Source organism: Streptopelia decaocto, assembly GCF_964273445.1.
Source record: "Streptopelia decaocto genome assembly, chromosome: 1".
NCBI classification, from domain to species: domain Eukaryota; kingdom Metazoa; phylum Chordata; class Aves; order Columbiformes; family Columbidae; genus Streptopelia; species Streptopelia decaocto.
In genome coordinates this window covers 211,346,642-211,371,986 of record NC_138663.1, presented here as the reverse complement: position 1 = coordinate 211,371,986, position 25,345 = coordinate 211,346,642, and the positions used below count along the sequence as shown (strand labels likewise).

General features: G+C 57.0%; 1 protein-coding gene across 4 annotated transcripts in view; it reads left to right on the top strand.

Annotated features, from left to right (window-relative positions):
* The window catches only part of ARAP1 (ArfGAP with RhoGAP domain, ankyrin repeat and PH domain 1), a 43,307-nt gene that overhangs the window by 5,665 nt on the left and 12,297 nt on the right, over window positions 1-25,345 (top strand). For all 4 annotated transcript variants that reach the window (XM_082069630.1, XM_082069629.1, XM_082069628.1 and 1 more), the window contains exons 2-19: window positions 2,540-2,646; window positions 4,043-4,113; window positions 4,941-5,038; window positions 8,410-8,520; window positions 11,705-11,774; window positions 13,066-13,186; window positions 13,281-13,486; window positions 13,882-13,988; window positions 14,074-14,273; window positions 14,456-14,541; window positions 15,407-15,589; window positions 16,573-16,747; window positions 18,939-19,073; window positions 19,180-19,315; window positions 22,655-22,757; window positions 22,835-23,030; window positions 24,225-24,270; window positions 24,492-24,655. In XM_082069630.1, the coding sequence (XP_081925756.1) occupies window positions 2,540-2,646; window positions 4,043-4,113; window positions 4,941-5,038; window positions 8,410-8,520; window positions 11,705-11,774; window positions 13,066-13,186; window positions 13,281-13,486; window positions 13,882-13,988; window positions 14,074-14,273; window positions 14,456-14,541; window positions 15,407-15,589; window positions 16,573-16,747; window positions 18,939-19,073; window positions 19,180-19,315; window positions 22,655-22,757; window positions 22,835-23,030; window positions 24,225-24,270; window positions 24,492-24,655 (2,315 nt within the window). The remainder of the gene's footprint in view (window positions 1-2,539; window positions 2,647-4,042; window positions 4,114-4,940; window positions 5,039-8,409; window positions 8,521-11,704; window positions 11,775-13,065; window positions 13,187-13,280; window positions 13,487-13,881; window positions 13,989-14,073; window positions 14,274-14,455; window positions 14,542-15,406; window positions 15,590-16,572; window positions 16,748-18,938; window positions 19,074-19,179; window positions 19,316-22,654; window positions 22,758-22,834; window positions 23,031-24,224; window positions 24,271-24,491; window positions 24,656-25,345) is intronic.

Here is a 25,345-nt window from a genome sequence, read left to right as displayed (position 1 = left end):
GCCAAGGCACAGGGGGTGACAATGACATCTCAGCTGGGATGTCCCAGAGATCAGTGGCCCAGCCCAAGGGGACAGTGGTAGCCCCAGCAGAAGTTTGGATTGGGGTGACATTGCCCTCCCCATCACCCCCAGTTTGAACAGGGAGGGGCCCAGCCGAGCTGTTATTGCTTGGGGGGGACACAACAGATAAGACACTTATCACTTCCCTAATGTCACCTTTGTCACTGGCCACGTCCTGCCCGCAGCGGGGGGGGGACAGGGCTGGGGGGGGTCAGGGGGTGGCTACCAACCCCAGGAGGGGCTGAGCCACAAATGGTTTTGTCCCCAACCCCCTTGAGATGTCCCCAAGGAGGCGGTTGTCGCTGTCATCGCACCATGCCACCAAAATCCTTGTCATCGCACCATGCCACTGAAACAGGGGACTGGGGGGGAACTGGGGGGACTGCACCCCCTGCCCGCCCCCCTGCCCGCAGTCCCTAATGTATGGATGCTTGTGGCCGTTGCCATGGGAACGGCGGCTGGGAAATGAGGTCACCGTCCCCCAGAGCCAGCGCTCCCTGTCACCCCCCCTGAGCTCTGGGGACACGTTCAGGCACCAGACAAGGGGCTGGGAGTCACTGGGGACAGGGACAGGGACAGGCTGGCTGTCCCCTTGGTGCTGGGGACATCCTTGACTGTCCCCAGGGTGCTGGTGGTGCCAGCTGGTGGCACTGACTGTCCCCAGGGTGCCTCAGCTGTCCCTTGTGTGCTGGTGAGATGCTTGGCTGTCCCCAGGGTGCACTGGGTCCTGGTGACATGCTTGGCTGTCCCCTGGGTGCTGGTGACATCCTTGGCCATCCCCAGGGTCCCCAGGGTGCTGGTGGTGACCTCAGCTGTCCCCTTTGTGCTGGTGACATGCTTGGCTGTCCCCTGGGTCCCCTGGGTGCTGGGGACATCCCTGGCTGTCCCCAGGGTGCTGGTGGCAGCCTCAGCTGTGCCCTGTGTGCTGGTGACATCCTTGGCTGTCCCCAGGGTCCCTAGGAGGCTGGTGACATCTTTGGCTGTCTGAAGGGTGCTGGTGGCAGCCTCAACTGTCCCCTGGCTCCTGGTGACATGCTTGGCTGTCCCCTGGGTCTCCTGCGTGCTGGTGACATCCCTGTCTGTCCCCTGGGTGCTGGTGACATCCTTGCCCATCCCCAGGGTCCCCGGGGGGCTGGTTACATCCTTGGCTGTCCCCTGGGTGCTGGTGACATCCTTGGCTGTCCCCAGGGTCCCCAGGGTGCTGGTGGCAGCCTCAGGTGTCCCCTGGGTGCTGGTGACATCCTTGAGTGTCCCCTGGTCACCGGGGTGCTGGTGGCATCCTTGGCTATCCCCAGAGTGCTGGTGGCAACCTCAGCTGTCCCCTGCATGCTGGTGACATCCTTGGCTGTCCCCTGCATGCACTGGGTGCTGGTGACATCCTTGACTGTCCCCAGAGTTCCCTGGGTGCCGGTGGCCGCTTTGGTGGTCCCTAGTGTCCCCTGGGTTCTGGTGACATATTTGGCTGTCCCCAGGGTGCTGGTGACAGCCTCAGCTGTCCCCTGTGAGCTGGTGACATCCTTGGCTGTCCCCAGGGTCCCCTGGGTGCTGGTGACATTCCTTGCTGTCCCCTGGGTCCCATGGGTGCTGATGACATCCTTGGCTGTCCCCTGGGTGCTGGTGACATTCCTCCCTGTCCCCTGGGTCCCCTGGGGGCTGGTGGCTGCTTTGGTGGTCCCCAGTGTCCCCTTGGGTGCTGGTGACATCCTTGGCTGTCCCCTGGGTGCTGGTGACATTCCTCGCTGTCCCCTGGGTCCCCTGGGTGCTGGAGACATCCTTGGCTGTCCCCTGGGTGCTAGTGACATTCCTTCCTGTCCCCTGGGTGCTGGGGACATCCCTGGCTGTCCCCTGGGTGCTGGTGACATTCCTCCCAGTCTCCTGGGTGCTGGGGACATCCTTGGCTGTCCCCTGGGTGCTAGTGACATTCCTCCCTGTCCCCTGGGTGCTGGGGATATCCCTGGCTGTCCCTGGGTGCTGGTGACATTCCTCCCTGTCCCCTGGGTGCTGGGGACATTCCTCCCTGTCCCCTGGCTGTCCCTGGGTGCTGATGACATCCTTGGCTGTCCCCTGGGTGCTGGGGACATCCTTGGCTGTCCCCTGGGTGCTGGGGACATTCCTCCCTGTCCCCTAGGTGCTGGTGACATCCTTGGCTGTCCCCTGGGTGCTGGTGGCAGCTTTGGTGGTCCCCAGTGTCCCTCTTGTCCCCTGGCCAAGCTTTTGGTGACACAGCACCCTTGGGACAACACGTGGCCACCAAAAGCCCCGCGAGGAGCCACCCAGCCTGTGTTCAGACCCATTTCAAGGCTCCGGTGGCTCTTGGTGGCCTTGGGTGGCAGATAAGGGACCCGAGCAGCAGTGGCAGCACCAGGAGGTGACGTTGATGCCAAAAACTGTAACTTGGGGCTAAAAACGCAGCGTTAGGACCCAAAAAAAGGTGGTTTGTTGCTGTTAGGAAGTGGGGGTTTGGCTCTTGTCTCCGCAGTGTCCCCGTCCCCGAGGGTGTCCCTGTCCCCGAGGGTGTCCCCGTGGCCCCGCCGGCCATCGCGCCCCGTGCGAAGCCACCGGCCACGGCCTTTGTGCCCGAGTTCGGTGAGTACGGGGCTCTGGACCCCCCCAGTTTTTATTATCCTGTCATTTGTTATTATTCTATTATTATTAAATTATTCTATTATTATCCTATTATTGCTTTATTGATATTTTTATTATTCTATTAGTATTCTATTACTTATTATTATTCTATTATTTTTCTATTAGTTTTTACCATTCTATTATTACTTTATTACTGCTTTTCATTATTCTATTGGTATTCTAGTATTTATTACTACTCTGTTATTATTTTATCATTATTTTCATTATTCTGTCAGTACTCTATTACTCATTATATTTTTTATTATTTCATCATCATTTTTATTATTCAATTAGTATCATCGTATTTTTTATTCTATTATTTTATTCTATTATTTTTATTCTATTCTTATTTTATAGTTATTTTTCTTATTCTATTATTCTATTATTCTATTATTCTATTATTCTATTATTCTATTATTCTATTATCTATTACCATTCTATTATTACTTTATTATTATTTTAAATTATCCTATTAGTATTCTAGTATTTATCATTATTATATTATTATTTGTTACTCTTTTTATTATTCCATTAGTATTTTGTTACTTATTATTCTATTATTATTTTATCAGTATTTTTTATTAATCTATCAGTTTTCTATTACTTACTATAATTTATATTTCATCATTATTTTTATTATTCTATTACTATTCTATTTTTATTATTTTATCATTAATTTTTATTATTGTATTAGCATTCTAATATTTCTCATTATTTTATTATTACTTGTTATAATTTTTAGTATTCCATCACTTATTCTTCTTCTATTATTTTATTATTTCTAGTTATTCTATTAGCATTCTAGTATTTATTATTATTCTATTATTACTTTATTTTTAGTATTCTATTAGTATTCTATTATCTATCATCTATCATCTATTATCAGCTATTATCTATTATCTATTATCTACTACCTATTATCTATTACCTATTAGTATTATTATCCTATTATTATTATTATTATTATTATTATTATTATTATTATTATTATTATTATCATCATCATCATCATCATCATCATCCTATTATTTTTATTGTTCTAATTTTTATTATCATCCTCTCACTGTTTTTTTGACGTTGATTATTTCCATCATGACCCCATGATCCATTACCCATCCATTATTAATTGCCTTGATTCTATTATTAATGACCCTTTCCCATGGCCGCGCAGTCTCGAGAGCTGCAGAATGAAGGGGGAGGGAGGGAAAAACACCCTAAAAACCACCCCTTGGTGACCCCCGCGTCACCAAGTCCCCTCCCGGTGGTGGCAGGAGGGTGGTGACGCTGTCCCCATGGTGGTGGGGACAGGTGACAAGACCCCTCTGTCCCAATTCCCTTCTGTTCTTTCTCTTCCCAGATGACTCCGACTACGAAGACTCCGCCTGGGAGGAAGAATTAACCAGAGCCGCAGGGGACATGGGTGACAAGGTTGGGGACACGGGTGACAAGGCTGGGAACACCGCAGGGTGGGGAGGAGCTATGGGGGACACACAGTGTCCCCAAGGGACAGTGTCCCCCAAGGGACTTGGAGTTGGGCAACATTGGGGGTGGCTGGAGAGGGGGTTTTGTCCCTACCGTGTCACCATTGTGTCCCCACGGGTCCCCAGTGGGTCCCCCAACTGAATTTGGGGGGGGTTTGTCACCAAGACACCCCAACAAATCCATCTCAGCACCAAACCAACTCGCAACTTCATTCTAGCAAGAGCATTTTAGCCATGAAACCAATGAGGGTCCCCACAGGTCCCCAGGACTCCCAAGGTGAATTTTGGGGGGCTGTGTCACCGAGACACCCCAAAAGATCCATTTCAGCACCAAACCAACTCCCGACTTTATTGTAACCAGAGCGTTTTAGCCACAAAACCAACCAAAAATGGGGTTTTAGCCAAATTATTTAGTGCTCCGGCAACACGAGGCGCAGGTTGGCGCACCGGTGGGGAAGCTGTTGTGGGAGAATAATGGGGTTAATCTATGTTGTATGCGCGTTAACTCACCAAAAAAACCCAAAAACGATAAAAAAAGCCCCAAGTCAATATTTAAAACCCCAAACCAAGCAACCAACCAAATAAAGCAAGAAAACCCCAAATAAAAGTCCCAAACACCACAATGAAAGGTGCTGGGGAAGCAGCAAACCCAGGGCACGCCGGCGGGGATTTTGGCTTTATTTACCCTGGTTTTTGGCGGTTTTTGGTCCATTCCGGTGCGGGGAGGGGGTGGGGGGTGCTGGGGTGTCCCTGTCACCCCGGTTGTCCCCGCAGGAGGACGTGGAGCCGGTGCGGCCGCGGTCCCTGCGCGTCAACAGCCTGTTCAGCGAGGACGAGCTGGTCGAGGATTATTTCGATGCCCCCCCCGCCGGGTAAGTGTGCAAGGGGGGGACATGAGTGTGCAAGGGTGGGGACACGTGTGGCCACAGCTGGGAGCGCTTGTGCAAGGGTGTGCACAGTTGGGGAGGCTTGTGCAAGGGTGTGTGTGCATAGCTGGGGATGTGTGTGCAAGGGGGTGTGTGCACAGCTGGGAGTGCATGTGCAAGGGTGTGCACAGTTGGGGATGGGTGTGCAAGGTTGTGTCTGCACAGCTGGGAATGTGTGTGCAAGGGTGTGTGTGCACGGCTGGGGATGTGTGTGCAAGGGTGTGTGTGCACAGCTGGGGATGTGTGTGCAAGGTTGTGCGTGCACGGCTGGGAATGTGTGTGCAAGGCTGTGCACATCTGAGGATGCTTGTGCAACAGTGTGTGTGCACAGCTGGGGATTCTTGTACAAGGGTGTGCATGCACAGCTAGAGACACTTGTGCAACAGAGTGTGTGCACATCTGAGGATGCTTGTGCAAGGGTGTGTGTGCACAGTTGGGGATGGTTGTGCAAGGTTGTGTGTGCACAGCTGGAAATGTGTGTGCAAGGTTGTGTGTGCACAGCTGGGGATGTGTGTGCAAGGGTGTGTGTGCACAGCTGGGGATGTGTGTGCAAGGTTCTCTGTGCACGGCTGGGAATGTGTGTGCAAGGCTGTGCACATCTGAGGATGCTTGTGCAACAGTGTGTGTGCACAGCTGGAGATTCTTGTACAAGGGTGTGCATGCACAGCTAGAGACACTTGTGCAGCAGAGTGTGTGCACATCTGAGGATGCTTGTGCAAGGGTGTGTGTGCACAGCTGGGGATGTGTATGCATGGCTGTCTGTGCATGGCTGGGAATGTTTGTGCAAGGTTGTGTGTGCACAGCTGGGGATGTGTGTGCAAGGTTGTGCGTGCACGGCTGGGGATGTGTGTGCATGGCTGGGGATGTGTGTGCAAGGTTGTGTGTGCACAGCTGGGGATGTGTGTGCATGGCTGGGGATGTGTGTGCAAGGTTGTCTGTGCACGGCTGGGAATGTGTGTGCAAGGGTGTGTGTGCACAGCTAGAGACACTTGTGCAACTGTGCGTGTGCACATCTGAGGATGCTTGTGCAACAGTGTGTGTGCACAGCTGGGGATTCTTGTGCAAGGGTGTGCGTGCACGGCTAGAGACACTTGTGCAACTGTGTGTGTGCACATCTGAGGATGCTTGTGCAAGGGTGTGTGTGCACAGCTGGGGATGTGTGTGCATGGTTGTCTGTGCATGGCTGGGAATTTGCGTGCAAGGGTGTGCGTGAACAGCTGGGGATTCTTGTGCAAGGGTGTGCGTGCACAGCTAGAGACACTTGTGCAACAGTGTGTGTGCAAGGTTGTCTGTCTACGGCTGGGAATGTGTGTGCCAGGGTGTGTGTGCACAGCTAGAGACACTTGTGCAGCTGTGTGTGTGCACATCTGAGGATGCTTGTGCAACAGTGTGTGTGCACATCTGAGGATGTTTGTGCAAGGGTGTGTGTGCACAGCTGGGGATGTGTGTGCAGGGTTGTGTCTGCACAGCTGGGGATGTGTGTGCACGGCTGGGAATGTGTGTGCAAGGTCATGTGTGCACAGCTGGGGATGTGTGTGCAAGGTTGTGCGTGCACAGCTGGGGATGTGTGTGCAAGGGTGTGCGTGCATAGCTAGAGACACTTGTGCAGCTGTGTGTGTGCACATCTGAGGATGATTGTGCAACAGTGTGTGTGCACATCTGAGGATTCTTGTGCAAGGGTGTGTGTTCACAGCTAGAGACACTTGTGCAACTGTGTGTGTGCACAGCTGGGGATGCTTGTGCAGGGGTGTGTGTGCACAGCTGAGGATACTTGTGCAAGGGTGTGTGTGCGCAGCCGGGGCTGCTTGTGCAATGGTACGTGTGTGCACATCTGAGGACGCTTGTGCAAGGGTGTGTGTGCGCACAGGTGGGGACACTTGTGCAAAGGTGCTCACATCTGAGGATGCTCGTGCAAAAGTGTGCACGCCCAGCTGGGGACGATTGTGCAGGGCTGTGTGCACAGCTAGAGACACTTGTGCAACAGTGTGCGTGCAGAGCTGGGGATGCTTGTGCAAAGGTGAGCATGCACAGCTGGGGATATTTGTGCAAGGGTGTGTGTGCACAGCTGCGGATGCTTGTGCAAAGGGGTGTGTAGATGGCTGGGGATACTTGTGCAAGGGTGTGTGTGCACAGCACAGGATGCTTGTGCAAAGGGGTGTGTGGATGGCTGGAGATACTTGTGCAAGGGTGTGTGTGCACAGCTGCAGATGCTTGTGCAAAGGGGTGTGTAGATGGCTGGGGATACTTGTGCAAGGGTGTGTGTGCACAGCTGCAGATGCTTGTGCAAAGGGGTGTGTAGATGGCTGGGGATACTTGTGCAAGGGTGTGTGTGCACAGCTGCGGATGCTTGTGCAAAGGGGTGTGTAGGTGGCTGGGGATACTTGTGCAAGGGTGTGTGTGCACAGCTGGGGATTCTTGTGCAAGGGTGTGCGTGCACAGCTAGAGACACTTGTGCAACTGTGTGTGTGCACATCTGAGGATGCTTGTGCAACAGCGTGTGTGCACATCTGAGGATGCTTGTGCAAGGGTGTGTGTGCACAGATGGGGATGTGTGTGCATGGTTGTCCGTGCATGGCTGGGAATGTTTGTGCAAGGTTGTGTGTGCACAGCTGGGAATGTGTGTGCATGGCTGGGGATGTGCGTGCACAGCTGGGGATGTGTGTGCAAGGTTGTCTGTGCATGTGTATGTGCACAGCTGTAGATGCTTGTGCAAAGGGGTGTGTAGATGGCTGAGGATACTTGTGCAAGGGTGTGTGTGCACAGCACAGGATGCTTGTGAAAGGCCGTACGTGGGTGCTCCTGCAGGGGTGTGCACAGCTGGGGATACTTGTGCAACAGTGTGTGTGCACGGCTGGGGCTGGTCGTGCAAGGGTGTGTGTGCACAGCTGTGGATGCTTGTGCAAGGGACATGCGTGCAAACCCCTGGGGGGGACGCTTGTGCATACGTGTGTGCACGTGCAGATGGTGGCATTTTGCACGCACATCTGTGTTTGCACGTGTAGGCGAGGGATGCGTGTGCAAAGGATGCGTGTGCAGGGATGCTGGCAAGGATCTGGCTTCACATATGTGTGTATGTCTCTGCTTTGGGGCTGTGACCCCTGGGGGTGTCCCTGTCCCCCCTCCCCATGCTCTCTGCTGTCCCCAGCCCCTGGGGACACCCCGGGCCCCCCACCCAGGGGACTGTCACCAAGGTCCCTGCTCACAAACACCCGGCGCCTCGGGGAAGGACAAGGGGAGGCTGAAACAAGCGGCGGGGGGGGGGGACACGGCCCCCCCCCCGGGATCCGCCAGCTCTTAACCCCCCTCCCGGTCCCCAGCGGTGGCAGCAGCTGCGGTGACATTGGGGACAGCATGGACGGCACGGCCACCACGGCCCCGCTCTCGCCCACCGTCAAAGCCGGGTGGCTGGACAAGAACCCGCCGCAGGGGTGAGTGACGTTCCGGGGGGGACACAGACCCCCCGTCCTGGCGCTGAGATGCTCTCCCCCCTTTTTGCACCCGTCGTTCCTGCTCATCAGGTGGCATTTTGCATTTGGCAGCCCTAATCCCCCCCATTTTGCACCCCAAAACCCGGCCTTTTGCACCCTGAACCCCAGCATTTTGCACCCCCAAACCCAGCGTTTTGCACCCTGAACCCCGGTGTTTTGCAGCCCCAACCCTGGTGGTTTGTGTCCCAAACCCCGGCATTTTACAGCCCAAACCCCAGCATTTTGCACCCTGAACATCAGAGTTTTGCACCCCCAAACCCAGCATTTTGCAGCCCCAGCTCCATCATTTTGCACCCCCAAACCCAACGTTTTGCACCCTGAACCCCAGTATTTTGCAGCCCCAACCCTGGTGTTTTGTTTCCCAAACCCCAGCATTTTACAGCCCAAACCCCAGCATTTTGCAGTCCTGACCCTGGCATTTTGCACCCTGAACATCAGTGTTTGGCAGCCCCAGCTCCATCATTTGGCAGCCCCAGCTCCATCATTTGGCAGCCCCAGCTCCATCATTTTGCATCCCCAAACCCAACGTTTTGCACCCCGAACCCCAGTGCTTTGCAGCCCCAACCCTGGTGTTTTGTGTCCCAAACCCCAGCATTTTGCAGCCCTGACCCTGACGTTCTGCACCCTGAACATCACTGTTTGCACCCTCAGCTCCATCATTTGGCAGCCCCAGCTCCATCATTTTGCACCCCCAAACCCGGTGTTTTGCACCCCGAACCCCAGTATTTTGCAGCCCCAACCCTGGCGTTTTGTGTCCCAAACACCAGCATTTTGCACCCTGAACATCAGTGTTTGCAGCCCCAGCTCCATCATTTTGCACTCCCAAACCCACCCTTTTGCAGCTCCAACGTGGGACTTTTGCAGCCCCAGCCCTGGCATTTTGCACCCTGAACCCCGGTGTTTTGCAGCCCCAACCCTGGTGTTTTGTGTCCCAAACCCCGGCATTTTGCACCCTGAACATCGGAGTTTTGCGGCCCCAGCTCCATCATTTGCCAGCCCCAGCTCCATCATTTTGCATCCCCAAACCCAGTGTTTTGCACCCCGAACCCCGGTGTTTTGCAGCCCCACCCTGGTGGTTTGTGTCCTAAACCCCGGCATTTTACAGCCCAAACCCCCGCATTTTGCACCCTGAACATCAGAGTTTTGCACCCCCAAACCCAGCATTTTGCAGCCCCAGCTCCATCATTTTGCACCCCGAAACCCAACGTTTTGCACCCTGAACCCCAGTATTTTGCAGCCCCAACCCTGGTGTTTTTTGTCCCAAACCCCAGCATTTTGCAGCCCTGACCCTGGTATTTTGCACCCTGAACATCAGTGTTTTGCAGCCCCAGCTCCATCATTTTGAAGCCCCAACCCCAGTGTTTTGCAGCCTCACTCCCAGTGCTTTGCAGCCCCAACCCTGGTGTTTTGTGTCCCAAACCCCAGCATTTTGCACCCTGAACATCAGTGTTTTTCAGCCCCAAATCCAGTATTTTGTAGCCCCAAATCTGTCATTTTGCAGCCCCAGCTCCATCATTTTGCACCCCCAAACCCGGCGTTTTGCACCCTGAACCCCAGCATTTTGCAGCCCCAAACCTGGCTTTTTACAGCCCCAACCCCAGTGTTTTGTGTCCCCAGCCCTGGCGTTTTGCAGCCCCAACCCTGAGATTTTGCAGCCCAAACTCCAGCATTTTCAGCCCCCACCTGAGCCTTTTGCACCCCCAATGGTGGCATTTTGTAGCCAAACCCCTGGCGTTTTGCACTCCCAAATCCAGCGTTTTATGGCTCCAACCCTGATGTTTCTCAGCCCCGACCCCAGTGTTTTACAGCTCCAACCCCAACATTTTGTGGCCCCAAACGTGGCGCTTTGCAGCCCCAACCCTGGTGTTTCGCAGCTCCAGCCCTGCTGTTTTGCATCCTCAATCCTGGCATTTCGTGCCCCCAAACCAGGCATTTTGCACCCCAAATCTGGGCATTTTACAGCCCCAACCCTGGCATTTTGCCTCCCCAATCCTGACATTTCGTGCCTTCAACCCAGGCATTTTGTACCCCAAATCTGGGCATTTTACAGCCCCAACCTTGGCATTTTGCATCCCAAATCCTGGCATTTTGTGCCCCCAACCCAGGCGTTTTGCACCTTGAACCCCAGCATTTTGCAGCCCCAACCCTGGCGTTTTGCATCCCCAATCCTGGCATTTTGTGCCCCTAACACAGGTGTTTTGCACCCTGAACCCCAGCATTTTGCAGCCCCAACCCTGGAGATGTGAATGTGAGGGATATTTGGGGGCCCTTTAATCTCAGCGGCGAGGCTGCAGCCCCATGAGGAGGAGAAGGGGGAAGCTCCAGCTACTGCAGAACTGGGAGCAACTGGGAGGTCACTGGGAAGCTGGAGAAGCCGCTCGGGCATTGGAGCGTGGGGAAGGCGATGGCAGGAAAAGCAGAAACCCCAAACTGGGGTTCAGAGCAAAGCTGGGGGGTCCCTGTGCACCCCCGGACAGGGACAAACTCCTTCTGGGGGACAGGACCGAGCGCTTTGCACCCCGGTTGCTGCTGCCGACTACGTCAAGGCCAAAGGTGGAGTCAGGTAGCGATGGCAAAGTCCTTCCTGAGCAAACAAGCCCTTAAGTAAACGCCTCCAGGGCTGGTTCGGCGTCTCCCGCAGCCCTGACGCCACCATGGATGGGCTGCAAGGGGTCCCTGGAGGGGCTCTGCTCGAGCTCCGGGGTCCCCCCTCTTCCCTGATAGAGATGCAATTGCCACAAACCCCACTTTGCACAATTGAGCCCTCCCCAACTTGTAGGTCCTGAGCAGGAATTGCAAATAAGGATTTTGGGGGGGGGGGTGTTAGGGTCAGCGCCCCCCCCCCCTTTTCCTGGCCGGAGGAAAGCATGGAGTCCCCATGGCTGTCCCCAGTGGTGACACGAGGGCTGGGGACATGGCACAGGATCGATGGCAAAGGTGGCCCCGGGCTTTTGGCAACTGGGGCGTGAAGGCACAAGCCGAATCACCCCCCAAGTTCAAGGGCACATGGTGCAGCCTGGGGCTGGACAGGGGGCTGCTGCAGTCCGGGGGGGTCCAGCAGCCCCTGTCCCGTGCGGAGTGTGCAGCTGTGTCACCCTGTCCCCTCCGCCGGGTCCCTCCCCAGGTCCTACATCTACCAGAAGCGCTGGGTGAAACTGGACGCCGACTACCTCCGCTATTTCGACAGCGAAAAGGTGGGCGAGGAGGGAGGATTTGGGGGGGTCAGGGTGAGAAGGTGGCAGGGGGGCCACCCCACTGAGGCCACATCCTTGCCAAGGGGCAGCATCACAGTATCACAGTATGTTTGGGATTGGAAGGGACCTCAACAGCTCATCCAGTGCAATCCCCCCATGGAGCAGGAACAGCCAGGTGAGGTCGCACAGGAACATGTCCAGGCAGGTTTTGAATGTCTCCAGAGAAGGAGACTCCACAACCCCCCTGGGCAGCCTGGGCCAGGCTCTGTTACCCTCACTGAGAAGAAATTTTTTCTCAAATTTAGGTGGAACCTCTTGTGTTCCAGCTTGATCCCATTACCCCTTGTCCTATCATCGTTTGCCACCGAGAAGAGCCTGGCTCTGTCCTCATGGCACTCACCCTTTATATATTTATAAACATTAATAAGGTCACCCCTCAGTCTCCTCTTCTCCAAACTAAAGAGACCCAGCTCCCTCAGCCTTTCTTCATAAGGGAGGTGCTCCACTCACTTAATCATCTTTGTTGCCCTACGCTGGACCCTCTCCAGCAGTTCCCTGTCCTGCTGGAACTGAGGGGCCACAACTGGACACAATATTCCAGATGGGGTCTCCCCAGGGCAGAGCAGAGGGGCAGGAGAACCTCTCTGACCTACTGACCACCCCCTTCTAACCCACCCCAGGTACCATTGGCTTCCTGGCCACAAGGGCCCAGTGCTGGCTCATGGTCACCCTGCTGTCCCCAGGACCCCCAGGTCCCTTTCCCCTACACTGCTCTCTAATATGTAATTTCCCAACTTACACTGGATCCTGGGGTTGTTCCTGCCCAGATTCAAGACTCCACACTTGCCCTTGTTCTAGTTCATTACATTTCTCCCCGCCCAACTCTCAGCCTGTCCAGGTCTCTGATGGCAGCACAGCCTCTGGCGTGTCAGCCACTCCCCCCAGCTTGGTGTCACCAGCAAACTTGCTGACAGTCACTCTATTCCCTCATCTAAATCGTTAATGAATATATTGAATAATACTGGCCCCAGCACTGCCCCCTGAGGCACTGCACTGGATACTGGCCTCAACTGGACTCCGCACCATTGACCACAACTCTCTGGCTTCTCTCCTTAAGCCAGTTTGCAACCCACCTCACTACTCACGGGATGGGTGCTGGGGTGGGATGCAGGATGCTCAAAGCCACCCAGACAGGGATGCTCTCAGCATTTGGAGCACTGGGCGGGTCCCCATCCCATCACCGCGAGGTGACACATGTGTCTGTCTGTCCTCCCCTTTGTCCCCCCTCCAGGACGCCTATTCCAAGCGCTTCATCCCCGTCTCCTCCATCTCCCGCGTCGCCAGCGTTGGGGACCAGAAATTTGAAGTTGTCACCAACAACCGTAACTTCGTGTTTCGGGCCGAGAGTGACGGTGAGTGACAAGGCGGGGTCCCTGCTCTGGGGTGTCCCCTCCCCTGGCCCAAGAGGGAGCTGATCCCAACCCCTGTGTCCCCCTGTCCCCGCAGCCGATCGGAACGAGTGGATCCGGACCCTGCAGCAGATGGCGGAGGAGCGGAAGAGCAAAGCTCCGGAGAGGACGCCGATGTCACCGAGCGCCGACAGTGCCACCGAGCCCGTGGACAAGTGCGGCTTCCTGGAGCTGCGGGGCTTTAAGCACAAACTCTTTGTGGCCGTGGCCGGAGACAGAGTTTTCCTCTATAAGAACGCAGAGGTGGGTGGCTGGGGGGGCTGTGGGGGACCCCGTGACACTTTGAGGGGGACCCTGATGCCACTTTGATGGTCGCCTGTCCTGGTTTTGTTAAAAACAAGACAAGTTTGTCTTTCAGTGAATTTTCCTTTCAGCTAAAGTCTCCTTATTAACTACAGAGCAGCAGTGAGTGGGGACACCCCAGGGCTGTCACCCCCCAAACTGGGGACACCCCAAGCTGCAGCGCTCCCCCCCCCCCCCACCCCCTGCCAAGATTTGGGGTCCCATGGGAGCATCACACCCATGGCAGCTCCCCCAGAGCCCCTTGTGCTCCCCCAGGGCTGGGAGGGGACATGGGGACTGGTGCTTGCAGAGCATCATCTGTGCCCCCCCACATCACCCCTTTGTCCCCCCCCCAGGACTATCGCCTGGGGATCGGCATCACCTACATCGAAATGAACGTGGGGAACGTCAAGGAGGTGGATCGCCGGGGTTTCGACCTCACCACGCCGTACCGGATCTTCAGGTGACCCCGCGGAGGGCTGGGGGTGCAAGTGGGGTCCCCCCCACCACCACAGCCGTCCCTCACCCCCCCATCCCCACCACCGCAGCTTCTCGGCCGATTCGGAGCAGGAGAAGGAGGAATGGGTGGAAGCCATGAGACAATCCATCGCCGAGGCGCTTTCCAACTCGGAGGTGGCCGAGAGGATCTGGGGGGTGGAATCCAACCGCTTCTGCGCCGACTGCGGCGCCCCCCACCCCGACTGGGCCTCCATCAACCTCTGCGTCGTCATCTGCAAACGATGCGCCGGTACCCGCATCTTGGGGGGGGTGGAAGGGGCCGAGCACCCCCCTGCCATGGGATGGGGGGTGTTGAGCATCCCCTGCCATGGGATGGGGGTGTTGAGCATCCCCTGCCATGGGATGGGGGGGAGGGAATGCGGGGTGCAACGGACCCCAAAATACGTCCCTAAGGTCTTGTCTTGCTGGCAGGGGAGCACCGGGGTTTGGGTCCTGGTGTCACCAAAGTGCGGAGCTTGAAGATGGACAGGAAGGTGTGGACAGAGGAACTGATCCAGGTAGCGGCACAGAACCCCAAAACCTCTTTTTTTTGGGGGGGGGACACACCCCATTTCTTCCCCAGAGCAAACCCAGAGCACGGGAGAGGCTTTTCCATCCCCATCCAAGCTGGGATGTGGGATGTGGGGTGACACCATGGCTGGCTTGGGGACCCCCAGCAGCCCCCCCATGCGTTCTGTGCCCACCTGGCGCCCACCCAGCGAGGACAAGTGGCACTTGTGTCCCCCGCGCCGCAGACAGACGGCGTCTGTGTGTCCGTGGCGGGAGGGGCACGTCTGGCGAGCCGCGGGGCCACCGGCGTGGAGGAATGCCGTAAACCCACCCCCCCCGCCCTGGCCGCCATTTCCAGCCCCTGGCTGGCCCCAGCTCTTCCCAGTTCCTCCCAGTTGGATCCCGCATTCCTGTCTGGCGTCCCACCCCCGCCTCCGGCATCGCCCGCTCCCCGAGCCCCCAAACGCTTCCAGCTGTTCCCCTGCACACCCCCCCAAACCTCCTCCAGCCTCTCCCCGGCCCCCCATCACCCCAAAAAGCTTTACGGCCTTACTGGGACAGTCTGGGAGACACCTAAACGCCCATTTTTTAATGCTGGGGTGCCACAGGAAGCCTTTTAAATCCACCCCGTGGATGCTGAGCACCACCCCCCCTTGCCCGCAGCTGGATGCTGCTTTCCAGATGTGATTTTTCCAGAGTGGGAAGGGGAGGGGAGGGACAGCTGTGGAATGGGGGGGTGGTGCTATAGCACCCATGGCTTTCCCTGCACTTTTTCCCGCACCCCTGGGCATCAGTGACCCCCCCGTAAGCACAAAGAGCCCCCATACCCAACCCTGCTCCATCCCACCCATTGTCCCCTCCTTGTCCCCACAGCTCTTCCAACAGGTGGGCAACGCGGTGGCCAACGAGTTCTGGGCCGCCAACGTCCCCCCCAGCGAGGCCATCGGCCCCAGCAGCCCCAGCGGGGACCGGCGGCGCTTCCTGATCGCCAAATACCGGGAGGGCAAGTACCGGCGCTACCACCCGCTTTTCGGCAACCAGGAGGAGCTGGACAGGGTCAGTAACCCCCCCCGATCCGGGGCTGGGTGTCGGTTTGGGGGGTCCCACCTGGGTGTTATGTGGGGGTCCCCATGGTGTTTGGGGGGGGCAAGGGCTGTGCCTGAGCAAGATATCCCCTGTATCTCCCCTGTCCCCACTGTGCCCCCCTCAGTCAAAGCCTGGGGTCCCCAGGAGGGATAGGGTGTGGGGACAAGGTGACATCTCTGGGGCACAACCAGCTTCATTGCCAGGATGAGGAGCCTGGGTCGAGGTGGGGTGTCGCCCCCCCCCCAGCCAGATGCCCCCCCAGTAGCCAGACCCCCCCTCCCAGAACCAGACCCAGACCCCACTCCCACAGACAGAACCTGCCCTCCAACAACCAGACCTGCCCCCCATAGCCAGACCCCCGCTAGGGTTCATCTCCTTGGAAATGGGGCTGGGGTCCAGCACAGGGCTGAAATGGGGTTCAATGGGGTGCACACGGGGGGAGGGTGTGGAGAGGTGCTTGTCCAGCACTCCCATGCAACCCATTCCCAGTCTCTTACTGGGCTGGAATCCTGTGCACAAGCAACACTGGGACCCCCACCCCGGTGCTTCGGTCTGTGTCCCCCCCCCAAACCACCGCTCCGTGTTTGCACAAGAGCCGGGGTGGGGGGAGGCCGGGAATTCGCATGTGGGCTGGTTTGTTTTTCTGCTCGGGCCAAGTCGTCCCGCCCCGCGGCGATGACTTCACCCGCTCCTCCAAAACTTCTCCATTTCTTTTCTATTTCTTTTCCTCCCACTTCCAAACTTTCTTTGTCCTGCTCGGGTCGCCGGTTGGGGGGATCCGGTTGTTCATCCTGCTCGGGTCGCCGGTTGCAGGGATCTGGTTGTTTGTCCTGCTCGGGTCGCCGGTTGGGGGGATCCGGTTGTTCGGCCGTGGCTTCTTTCACCGTGGTGGTTTGGGGGGTTTTTCCTCCTCTTCCTCGCCAGCCTTCGGCCTCACGCCGCTCCTGCCGCAGGCTCTTTGCGCCGCTGTCACCACCGGGGACCTGGCGGAGACGCTGGCGCTGCTGTTCTGCGGGGCGGCGGTGACGTGTGACACCGGGGACCCGCGGTGCCCCACGCCGCTGGCGCTGGCCCAGAGGAGCGGGCAGAGGCTGCAGATGGAGTTCCTGCTCCACAACAGGACCTCAGGTACGGGGTGACCCCTCCTGAGCCCCCCATCCTTCATGGGATTAAAGCCACTGGAGCTGGAGTGTCCCCAGGGGGTGTTTGGAGCCCGACCTGGCTCCGTGCACCCCGGGAAGGGGGTTTTGGGGACCTTTGGATGGGGGGATGGGGCAGGGGGCTCTATCCCAGTTGGGGATGTGGTTTGGCACAATGGGGACAATGGGAATGGGAGGGGTGGGGACAGCCCTCCTGCACCATCCTGGTACACTGTGGCTGTCCCAGGGGAATGTCCCCCCACCCAAGTGTCCCCAGGGAATGTCTCCCCACCGCAGTATCCCCAGGGAATGTCCCCCCACCCAAGTGTCCCCAGGGAATGTCCCCCCACCCAAGTGTCCTCAGGGAATGTCTCCCAACTCCAGTATCCCCAGGGAATGTCCCCTGGGAATGTCCCCCCACCCAAGCATCCCTGGGGAATGTCCCCCCACTCCAGTATCCCCAGGGAATGTCCCCTGGGAATGTCCCCTCACCCAAGCATCCCTTGGGAATGTCCCACCATCTAAATGTCCCCAGAAAGTGTCCCCTCACCCAAGTGTCCCCAGGGAATGCCCCCACACCCCAGCATGCCCACAGCACCCAGGAATGTCCCCCCACCCAAGCGTCCCCATTAGGGCCAGGGTGGTCTGACCATTCTACACCCCCTCTCCCATGCCCCCCAACCCCACGGTGGGTGGGCTGAGGGCCCCCCAGTCCCGACCCCCACCCTGCCCCGGGGTGGCCCTGGGCTGGGAGTTGTGCCGGGTGTGCCGGGGCTGGCGCGGTGTCACCTCCCTCAGCGCCGCGGGGGCCAAGTCCGGCCCACGGAAGCTGGAGCTCACCCAGGACTGGGGCTGGCGGCCGCTCCAGTCAGCCCAGTACAAACAGGGGACTGGGAGAGCGGTGAGGCCGCCCCGGTGAGCCAGGAAAGCCAAACCCTGAGCTTGTCCTGCTGGCGCTGGCAGGTGGCACCAGAGTCCCGGCATCACCGAGGTCAATGCTGCGGGTGGCATGGGGTGCTGTGTCCCCGTGGGGTTCCCTGTCTCTGGGCAGCCCCACTGGTGTCCTTGCCCCTTTAGAAGTGTCCCCGCACCCCACCTCTGCCTGGTCCCCGGACCAAACGGGGGATGCCTCTTGTTGGGGGCAAGTTGGGGAAACTGAGGCACATGACCATGGTGACATGGGGAGGATGTGGCAGAGCCCTGGGCTGTTATTCCAGCTGCAGGACTGTTTAATGTCTTCATCTGTGACCGGGGTGAGGGCATTTACTGCACCCTCAGTAAGTTTGCAGATGACACCGAGTTGGGTGGAGTGTTGATCTGCTAGAGGGTGGGAAGGATCTACAGAGGGATCTGGACAAAGGGCCACCAGCATCCTGGCTGGTACCAGCACTGGTGTGGCCAGCGGGACCAGGGCAGTGACCGTCCCTGTGCTGGGAACTGGGGAGGCCAAACCGCCAACCCTGGGGGCAGTTTTGGGACCCTCATCTCAGGACTCAAAATGGTGGCCACAGGGGCACCAGAATCACCTCAGGGCTCAAAATGGCGGCCCCAGGGGAACCAGAATCATCTCAGAGATCAAAATGGCGGCCCCAGGGGAACCAGAATCACCTCAGAGCTCAAAATGGCGGCCAGAGGGGTGGTGGGATCACCTCACAAGAAAGGCCTTGAGGTGCTGGAGCGAGTGGAGAGAAGGGAACGGAGCTGGTGAGGGGCTGGAGCACAAGTGTGATGGGAGCGGCTGAGGGACCTGGGGGGTTCAGCTGGAGAACAGGAGCTGAGGGGAGACCTTCTGATCTCTGAACTGCCTGAAAGGAGCTTGGAGCCAGGGGGGTCGGGCTCTGCTCCCCAGGAACAAGCACCAGGAGCAGAGGAAACGGCCTCAAGTTGCGCCAGGGGAGGTTGAGGTTGGATGTGGGGAACAATTTCTTCCCCAAAGGGCTGTGGGGCATTGGAACAGGCTGCCCAGGGCAGTGCTGGAGTCACCATCCCTGGAGGGCTGGACAGACGGACATGAGGTTCTCAGGACATGGGGCAGGACAGGGGTGGCTTATGGTTGGAATTGATTATCTTGAGGTGCTTTCCCAAGCAAAACGATTCCATGATCCTATGCAGGGTGTGGGATGCAGGATGCCCTCCCAGCAGTCCCCCCCATGACAGCTCGTCACCCCATTTTTTCACAGAACCGCCACGTTTGGAGGTGGGGGGCAGCGAGGACAAGCCCTACTCCGTGTCCCTTCCCTCCATCACCCACCATGGCTTCCTCTACAAAACCCCCTCCATGGCCAAACCCGTGGGCGAGCGGAAAGGCCAGGAAGGTACGGGGCAGGGGGGTCCGAGGGGCTGGGAAATCAGGGTGCAGGGATTGGGGGGGCTGTGGCAGCGCCAAAATGGGGGTTCCCAGCGCTGTCCTGTGCCGTGCAGAGTTCAGCCGGCGCTGGTGCACGCTGCAGGACGGCGTCCTCAGCTACTACGAGAACGACCGCAACGCCGTCCCCAACGGCGAGATCAAGGTGGGGGAGATCGTCTGCCTGGTCAACAACCCCCCCCACAGCCACGGGTGAGGCTGCACCCCCCCTGAGCACCCCCACATCCCATAGCACCCTGGTATAACACCCCCCCATCCCATAGCACCCTGATATAGCACCCCTGCATCCTATAGCACCCCCCATCTGATAGCACCCTGCTATAACACCCACACATCCCATAGCACCCTGATATAGCACCCCCATGTCCTACAGCACCCGCCATCTGATGTCACCCTGCTATAACACCCCACATCCCATAGCATGCTGATATAGCACCCCCATGTCCTATAGCACCCCCATATCCAGTAGCACCCTGCTATAACACCCCCAACATCCCATAGCACCCTGCTATAACAACCCAAACATCCCATAGCACCCTGCGTCCTATAGCACCCCCCCATCCCATAGCACCCTGCTATAACACCCCCACATCCCACAGCACCCTGATATAGCACCCCCCTATCCAATAGCACCCTGCTATAACACCCCCACATCCCATAGCACCCTGATATAGCACCCCTGCGTCCTATAGCACCCCCCCATCCAATAGCACCCTGCTATAACACCCCCACATCCCATAGCACCCTGATATAGCACCCCCATGTCCTACAGCACCCCCCCATCCAATAGCATCCTGCTATAACACCCCCACATCCCATAGCACCCTGATATAGCACCCCTGTGTCTTATAGCAACCCCCCATCCCATAGCACCCTGATATAGCACCCCAATATAGCACTCTGATATCCCATAGCACCCCCACATCCGATAACACCCCGATATAGCACCCTGATCTCCTATAGCACCCCAATATAGCATCCTGATCTCCTATAGCACCTCAACATTCTGTAGCACCTCGACAGCCTATAGCACCACAATATAGCACCCTGATATCCTGTAGCACCCCAATATCCTATAGCACCCCAATGTAGCACTCTGATCTCCTCTAGCACCCCACCCCAGTATCCTATAGCACCCCAATATAGTACCCTGATATCCTATAGCACCCCACTATCCTATAGCACCGCAATATAGCACCCCAGTATCCTGTAGCACCTAGATATCCTACAGCACCACGATATGGCACCCTGATATCCTATAGCACCCCAAAATCCTATAGCACCCTGAGTTGGACTCGATGATCCTTGTGGGTACCTTCCGACTCAGGACATTCTATGATTCTATGGTATAGCATCCTAATATCCTATAGCACCCCAATATAGTACCCTGATATCCTATAGCACCCCACTATCCTATAGCACCGCAATATAGCACCCCAGTATCCTGTAGCACCTAGATATCCTACAGCACCCCGATATGGCACCCTGATATCCTATAGTACCCCAAAATCCTATAGCACCCTGAGTTGGACTCGATGATCCTTGTGGGTACCTTCCGACTCAGGACATTCTATGATTCTATGGTATAGCATCCTAATATCCTATAGCACCCCAATATAGCACCCTGACATCCTATAGCACCCCAGTATAGCACCCTGATCTCCTATAGCACCCCAATGTAGCACCCTGATATCCTATAACACCCCAATATAGCACCTCTGTCCCCCACCCCTCTGCTGTCCCCCATCTTGTGTCACCTGCCTGAGCCAGCTGGCTTTGCAAGGAGGCTGTGTAACCCCTTTGTAACCCCTTTGCAGCCCCTTTGCAGCCCCTCTGTGCCTCTTTTGCAGCCCTTTTGTAACCCCTTAGTAATCCCTTTGTAGCCCCTTTGCAATCCTTTTGCAACTCCCCTGCAGCCCCTCTGCAGCCCCTTTGTTAACCCCTTTGTAACTTCCTTGCCATCTCCTTTGCAGCCCCTTTGTAAACCCTTTGCAGCCGTGTTGCAACCCTTTTGTAATCCCTTTGCAACCCTTTTGCAACTCCCCTGCAGCCCCTTTGTAGCCCCTCTGCAGCCCCTTTGTTAACCCCTTTGTAACTTTCTTGCCAGCCCCTTTGTAAACCCTTTGTAGATCTGTTGTAACCCTTTTGTAATGTCTTTGCCGCCCCTTTGCAATCCTTCTGTAACCCCTCCACAGACCCTTTGTAATCGCTTTGCAGCCCCTTTGTAACCCCTCTGTAGCCCCTTTGTAGCACTTTTGCAATCACTTTGTAACCCCTTTGCATCTCCTTTCTAACTTCTTTGTAACCCACTTGCAACCTGTTCACAGCTCCTTTGCAACCCCTTTGTAAAATTTTTGCAGCCCCTTTGCAATCTTTTTGTAATGCCTCTGCAGCCCTGTTGTAACCCCTTAGTAATCCCTTTACAGCCCTTTTGTAACCCCTTTGCAGCCCATTTGTAACCCCTACACAGCCCCCTTGTAACCCCTTTGCAGCACTTTTGCAATCCCTTTGTAGCCCCTTTCTAACCCCTCTGTAGCTCCTTTGCAGCACATTTACAATTCCTTTGTAACCCCTTTGTAACGCCTTCTAACCCCAATGCAGCTCCTTTGCAACCCCGTTGTAACCCCTTTACAGCACTTTTGCAATCCCTTTTTGTAACCCCTTTGTAACTCACTTGCAACCTGCTTGCAGCCCCTTTGCAACCCTTTTGCACCCCCCTTGCAACCCTTTTGCAGCTGCTTTGCAATCCCTTTGTAACCCCTTTGTAGCCCCTTTCTAACCCCTTTGCAGCACTTTTGCAACCCCTTTGTAGCCCCTTTGTAACCCTTCTGCAGCTCCTTTTCAACCCCTTTGCAACCTGTTTGCAGCCCCTTTGCAACCCCTTTGCAATGTATTGCAGCCCCTTTGTAACCCTTTTGCAATCCCTTTGCAGCACTTTTACAATCCCTTTGTAACCCCTTTGTAACCCCTCTGCAGCTCCTTTGCAACCCCATTGTAACCCCTTTGCAGCACTTTTGCAATCCTTTTTGTAACCCCTTTGTAACTCACTTGCAACCTGCTTGCAGCCCCTTTGCAACCCTTTTGCACCCCCCTTGCAACCCTTTTGCAGCTGCTTTGCAATCCCTTTGTAACCCCTTTGTAGCCCCTTTCTAACCCCTTTGCAGCACTTTTGCAACCCCTTTGTAGCCCCTTTGTAACCCTTCTGCAGCTCCTTTTCAACCCCTTTGCAACCTGTTTGCAGCCCCTTTGCAACCCCTTTGCAATTGTTTTGCAGCCCCTTTGTAACCCTTTTGCAGCCCCTTTGCAGCCCCTTTGCAACCCCTTTGCAATTGTTTTGCAACCCCTTTGTAACGCTTTTGTAATCCCTTTGCAGCCCTTTTGTAGCCCCTTTGTAGCCCCTGTGTAGCCCCTATACTCCACATCAGACCCTACACACAGCCTGGGGATGCACAGAGGGTCCCCAGCATCATGATGCTCCCACCCTTGGGACAGCTCTGTCACCCAACCACCCCCGTGTCCCCCTTATCGCAGGATCGAGAACACGTTTGAGCTCTACACTGAGTCGGAGCGGCTCTACCTCTTTGGGCTCGAGAGCCCCGATTCCGCACGGGAATGGCTCAAATCCATCGCCAAGGTGGGATGCGCCGGCCTGGGGTGGCTGTGGGGACCCACTACGGTGACACTGACCTGTCCCTCGTGTCCCCACCTCAGTCCTTCGTCCCTCCCCGCGCTGAGGAGCTGCTGGCGCTGGATTTCGAGCGTGTGGGGCGGCTGAATTACAAGGGGGGGCTGGACCTAGAGCGAGCCCGGGAGGGCTGGTTCGCCCTGGCCGGCTCCGCGCTCCACGTCTCCTCCGAGGACAACCAGCGCCAGGAGCCACTGCAGCTCCGCAAGCTCCAGGAGCTCTGTGCGTGTCCGGGGGCACCTTGGGGAGAGGGGGTGTCCCCCAAATCCTGCCCAGATGGGGGTTCTTGCGCTAGGTGGGATGTGGGAGCTCTTCCTCCTTATCATCCTCTTCTCCAGGCCTGGAAAGTTGGGGATGGAGCTGGACCTGTTGGCATGGCCACCCCATGGGGTTGGGGGGGTTAGCGCTTCGTCTGGGTGACCCCCAGTGCCCTGGGGTGACCCCCATTCCCTGGGGTGACCCTCTGTTCCCTGGGTAACCCCTGTCTCCCCAGGTTACCTTCAGTTCCCCCTGGGTGACCTCTTGTCCACCCAGGTGACCCCAATTCCCCTGGGTCACCCCTTGTGCCCCTGGGTGACCTCCTGTCCCCTTGGGTGACCCCTGTTCCCCTCCAGTGACCCCATCCCCTTGGGTGACCTCCTGTTCCCTCGGGTGACCTCCTGTCCCCCCGGTGACCTCCTGTTCCCTCGGGTGACCTCCTGTCCCCCGGGTGACCTCCTGTTTCCTCGGGTGACCCCCTGTCCCCCGGGTGACCTCCTGTCCCCACAGTTGACCTCCATTCCCTTGGGTGACCCTTTGCCCCCTGGGTGACCTCCTGTCCCATGGGGTGACCCAAATTCCCCTGGGTGACCCCATGTACCCCCTGTTCCCCCAATAGGCCCCTTGTCCCCAGGGGTGACTCCCATTCCCCTGGCTGATCCCCTCTCTCCTTGGGTGACCCTCTGCCCCCTGGGTGACCTCCTGTCCCATGGGGTGACCCAAATTCCCCTGGCTGACCCCCTGTTCTCACGAGTGACCCCATGTACCCCCTGGTAGACCCCCTGTTCACCCAATAGGCCCCTTGTCCCCAGGGGTGACTCCCATTCCTCTGGCTGATCCCCTCTCTCCTTGGGTGACCCCCTGTCCCCTGGGTGACCTCCTGTCCCCACAGTTGACCTCCATTCCCTTGGGTAACCCCCTGCCCCCCGGGTGACCCCCTGTCCCAGGGGGTGACCCCAATTCCCCTGGGTGACCCTCTGTTCCCACAGGTGACCCCATGTACCGCCTAATAGACCCCCCCCTTCCCCTGGGTGACCCCCTGTTCCCCCAATAGACCCCTTGTCCCCAGGGGTGATCCCCTCTTTCCTTGGGTGACCCCCTGTCCCCCGAGGTGACCCCAGTTCCCCTGGGTGACAGACTCTCTGCCATCCCTTCCAGCCATCCAGGGTGACAACGAGGTGCTGGTGCTGGTGGAGAGGCGAAGGTAAGAGCAGAAAGCGGGGGGCGAGATGGGGGTTAGACCCCCCCAGCAAATTATCACCCCCTGCCCAAGCCCATCCTCATCCTGGGATGCCTTCACTCTCCCTATGGGACCCCCAAAAGGGAGTCAGGACCATCCCCAGTACCACCCCAGGGGGGGTTCCTGGCCATGCAGTGGGGTTTGGGGGTGTCGTGGCCCCCCACTAAAGCCAGGCTCGCCGGCAGGACACTGTACATCCAGGGGGAGAGGAAACTGGATTTCCTGGGCTGGCTCCACGCCATCCAGAAAGCGGCGGGGACCTCGGGGGACACCCTGTCGGAGCAGCAGCTGACGGAGTCGGACGTCCCGTTGCTGGTGGATCGGTGCATCGACTACATCACCCAGTGTGGTACATGCCGGCGCGGCACCTAATTAGCATTAGAAACTAATGAAGTTCAGCCAAAGCCAGTGCAGGGTCCTGTCCCTGGGGAGGAACGACCCCCAGCGTCAGCACAGGTTGGGGTTGAGCTGCTGGGAAGCAGCTTTTGGAGAAGGACCTGGGAGTTGTGGTGACAACAGGGTGACCATGAGCCACCAATGTGCCCTGTGGCAAATGGTACCTGGGGTGTGTGAGGAAGAGTGTGGGCAGCAGGTCAGGGAGGTTCCTCCCCCTCTGCTGCCCTGGTGAGGCCACATCTGCAGAACTGGGTCCAGTTTAAGGACAAGGAATCACTGGAGAGAGTCCAGGAGGGGACACAAAGATGCTGAGGGGTCTGGAGCATCTTTGTGATGAGGAGACACTGAGAGAGCTGGGGCTGTTGAGCTGGAGAAGAGAAGCTGAGAGGGATGTGATCAATGGATCAATATGTCAGGGTGGGTGTCAGAGGATGGACCAGACTCTGTTCAGTGGTGCCCAATGCCAGGGTGAGGGGCAACGGGCACAGACTGAAACACAGGAGGCTCCATCTGAACATGAGCAGAACCTTGTGTGCTGGGAGGTGCCAGAGCCTGGCCCAGGCTGCCCAGAGCGGGTGTGGAGTCTCCTTCTCTGAGACATTCAAACCACCTGGGATCCGGTGTGATCTGCTCTGGTGACCCT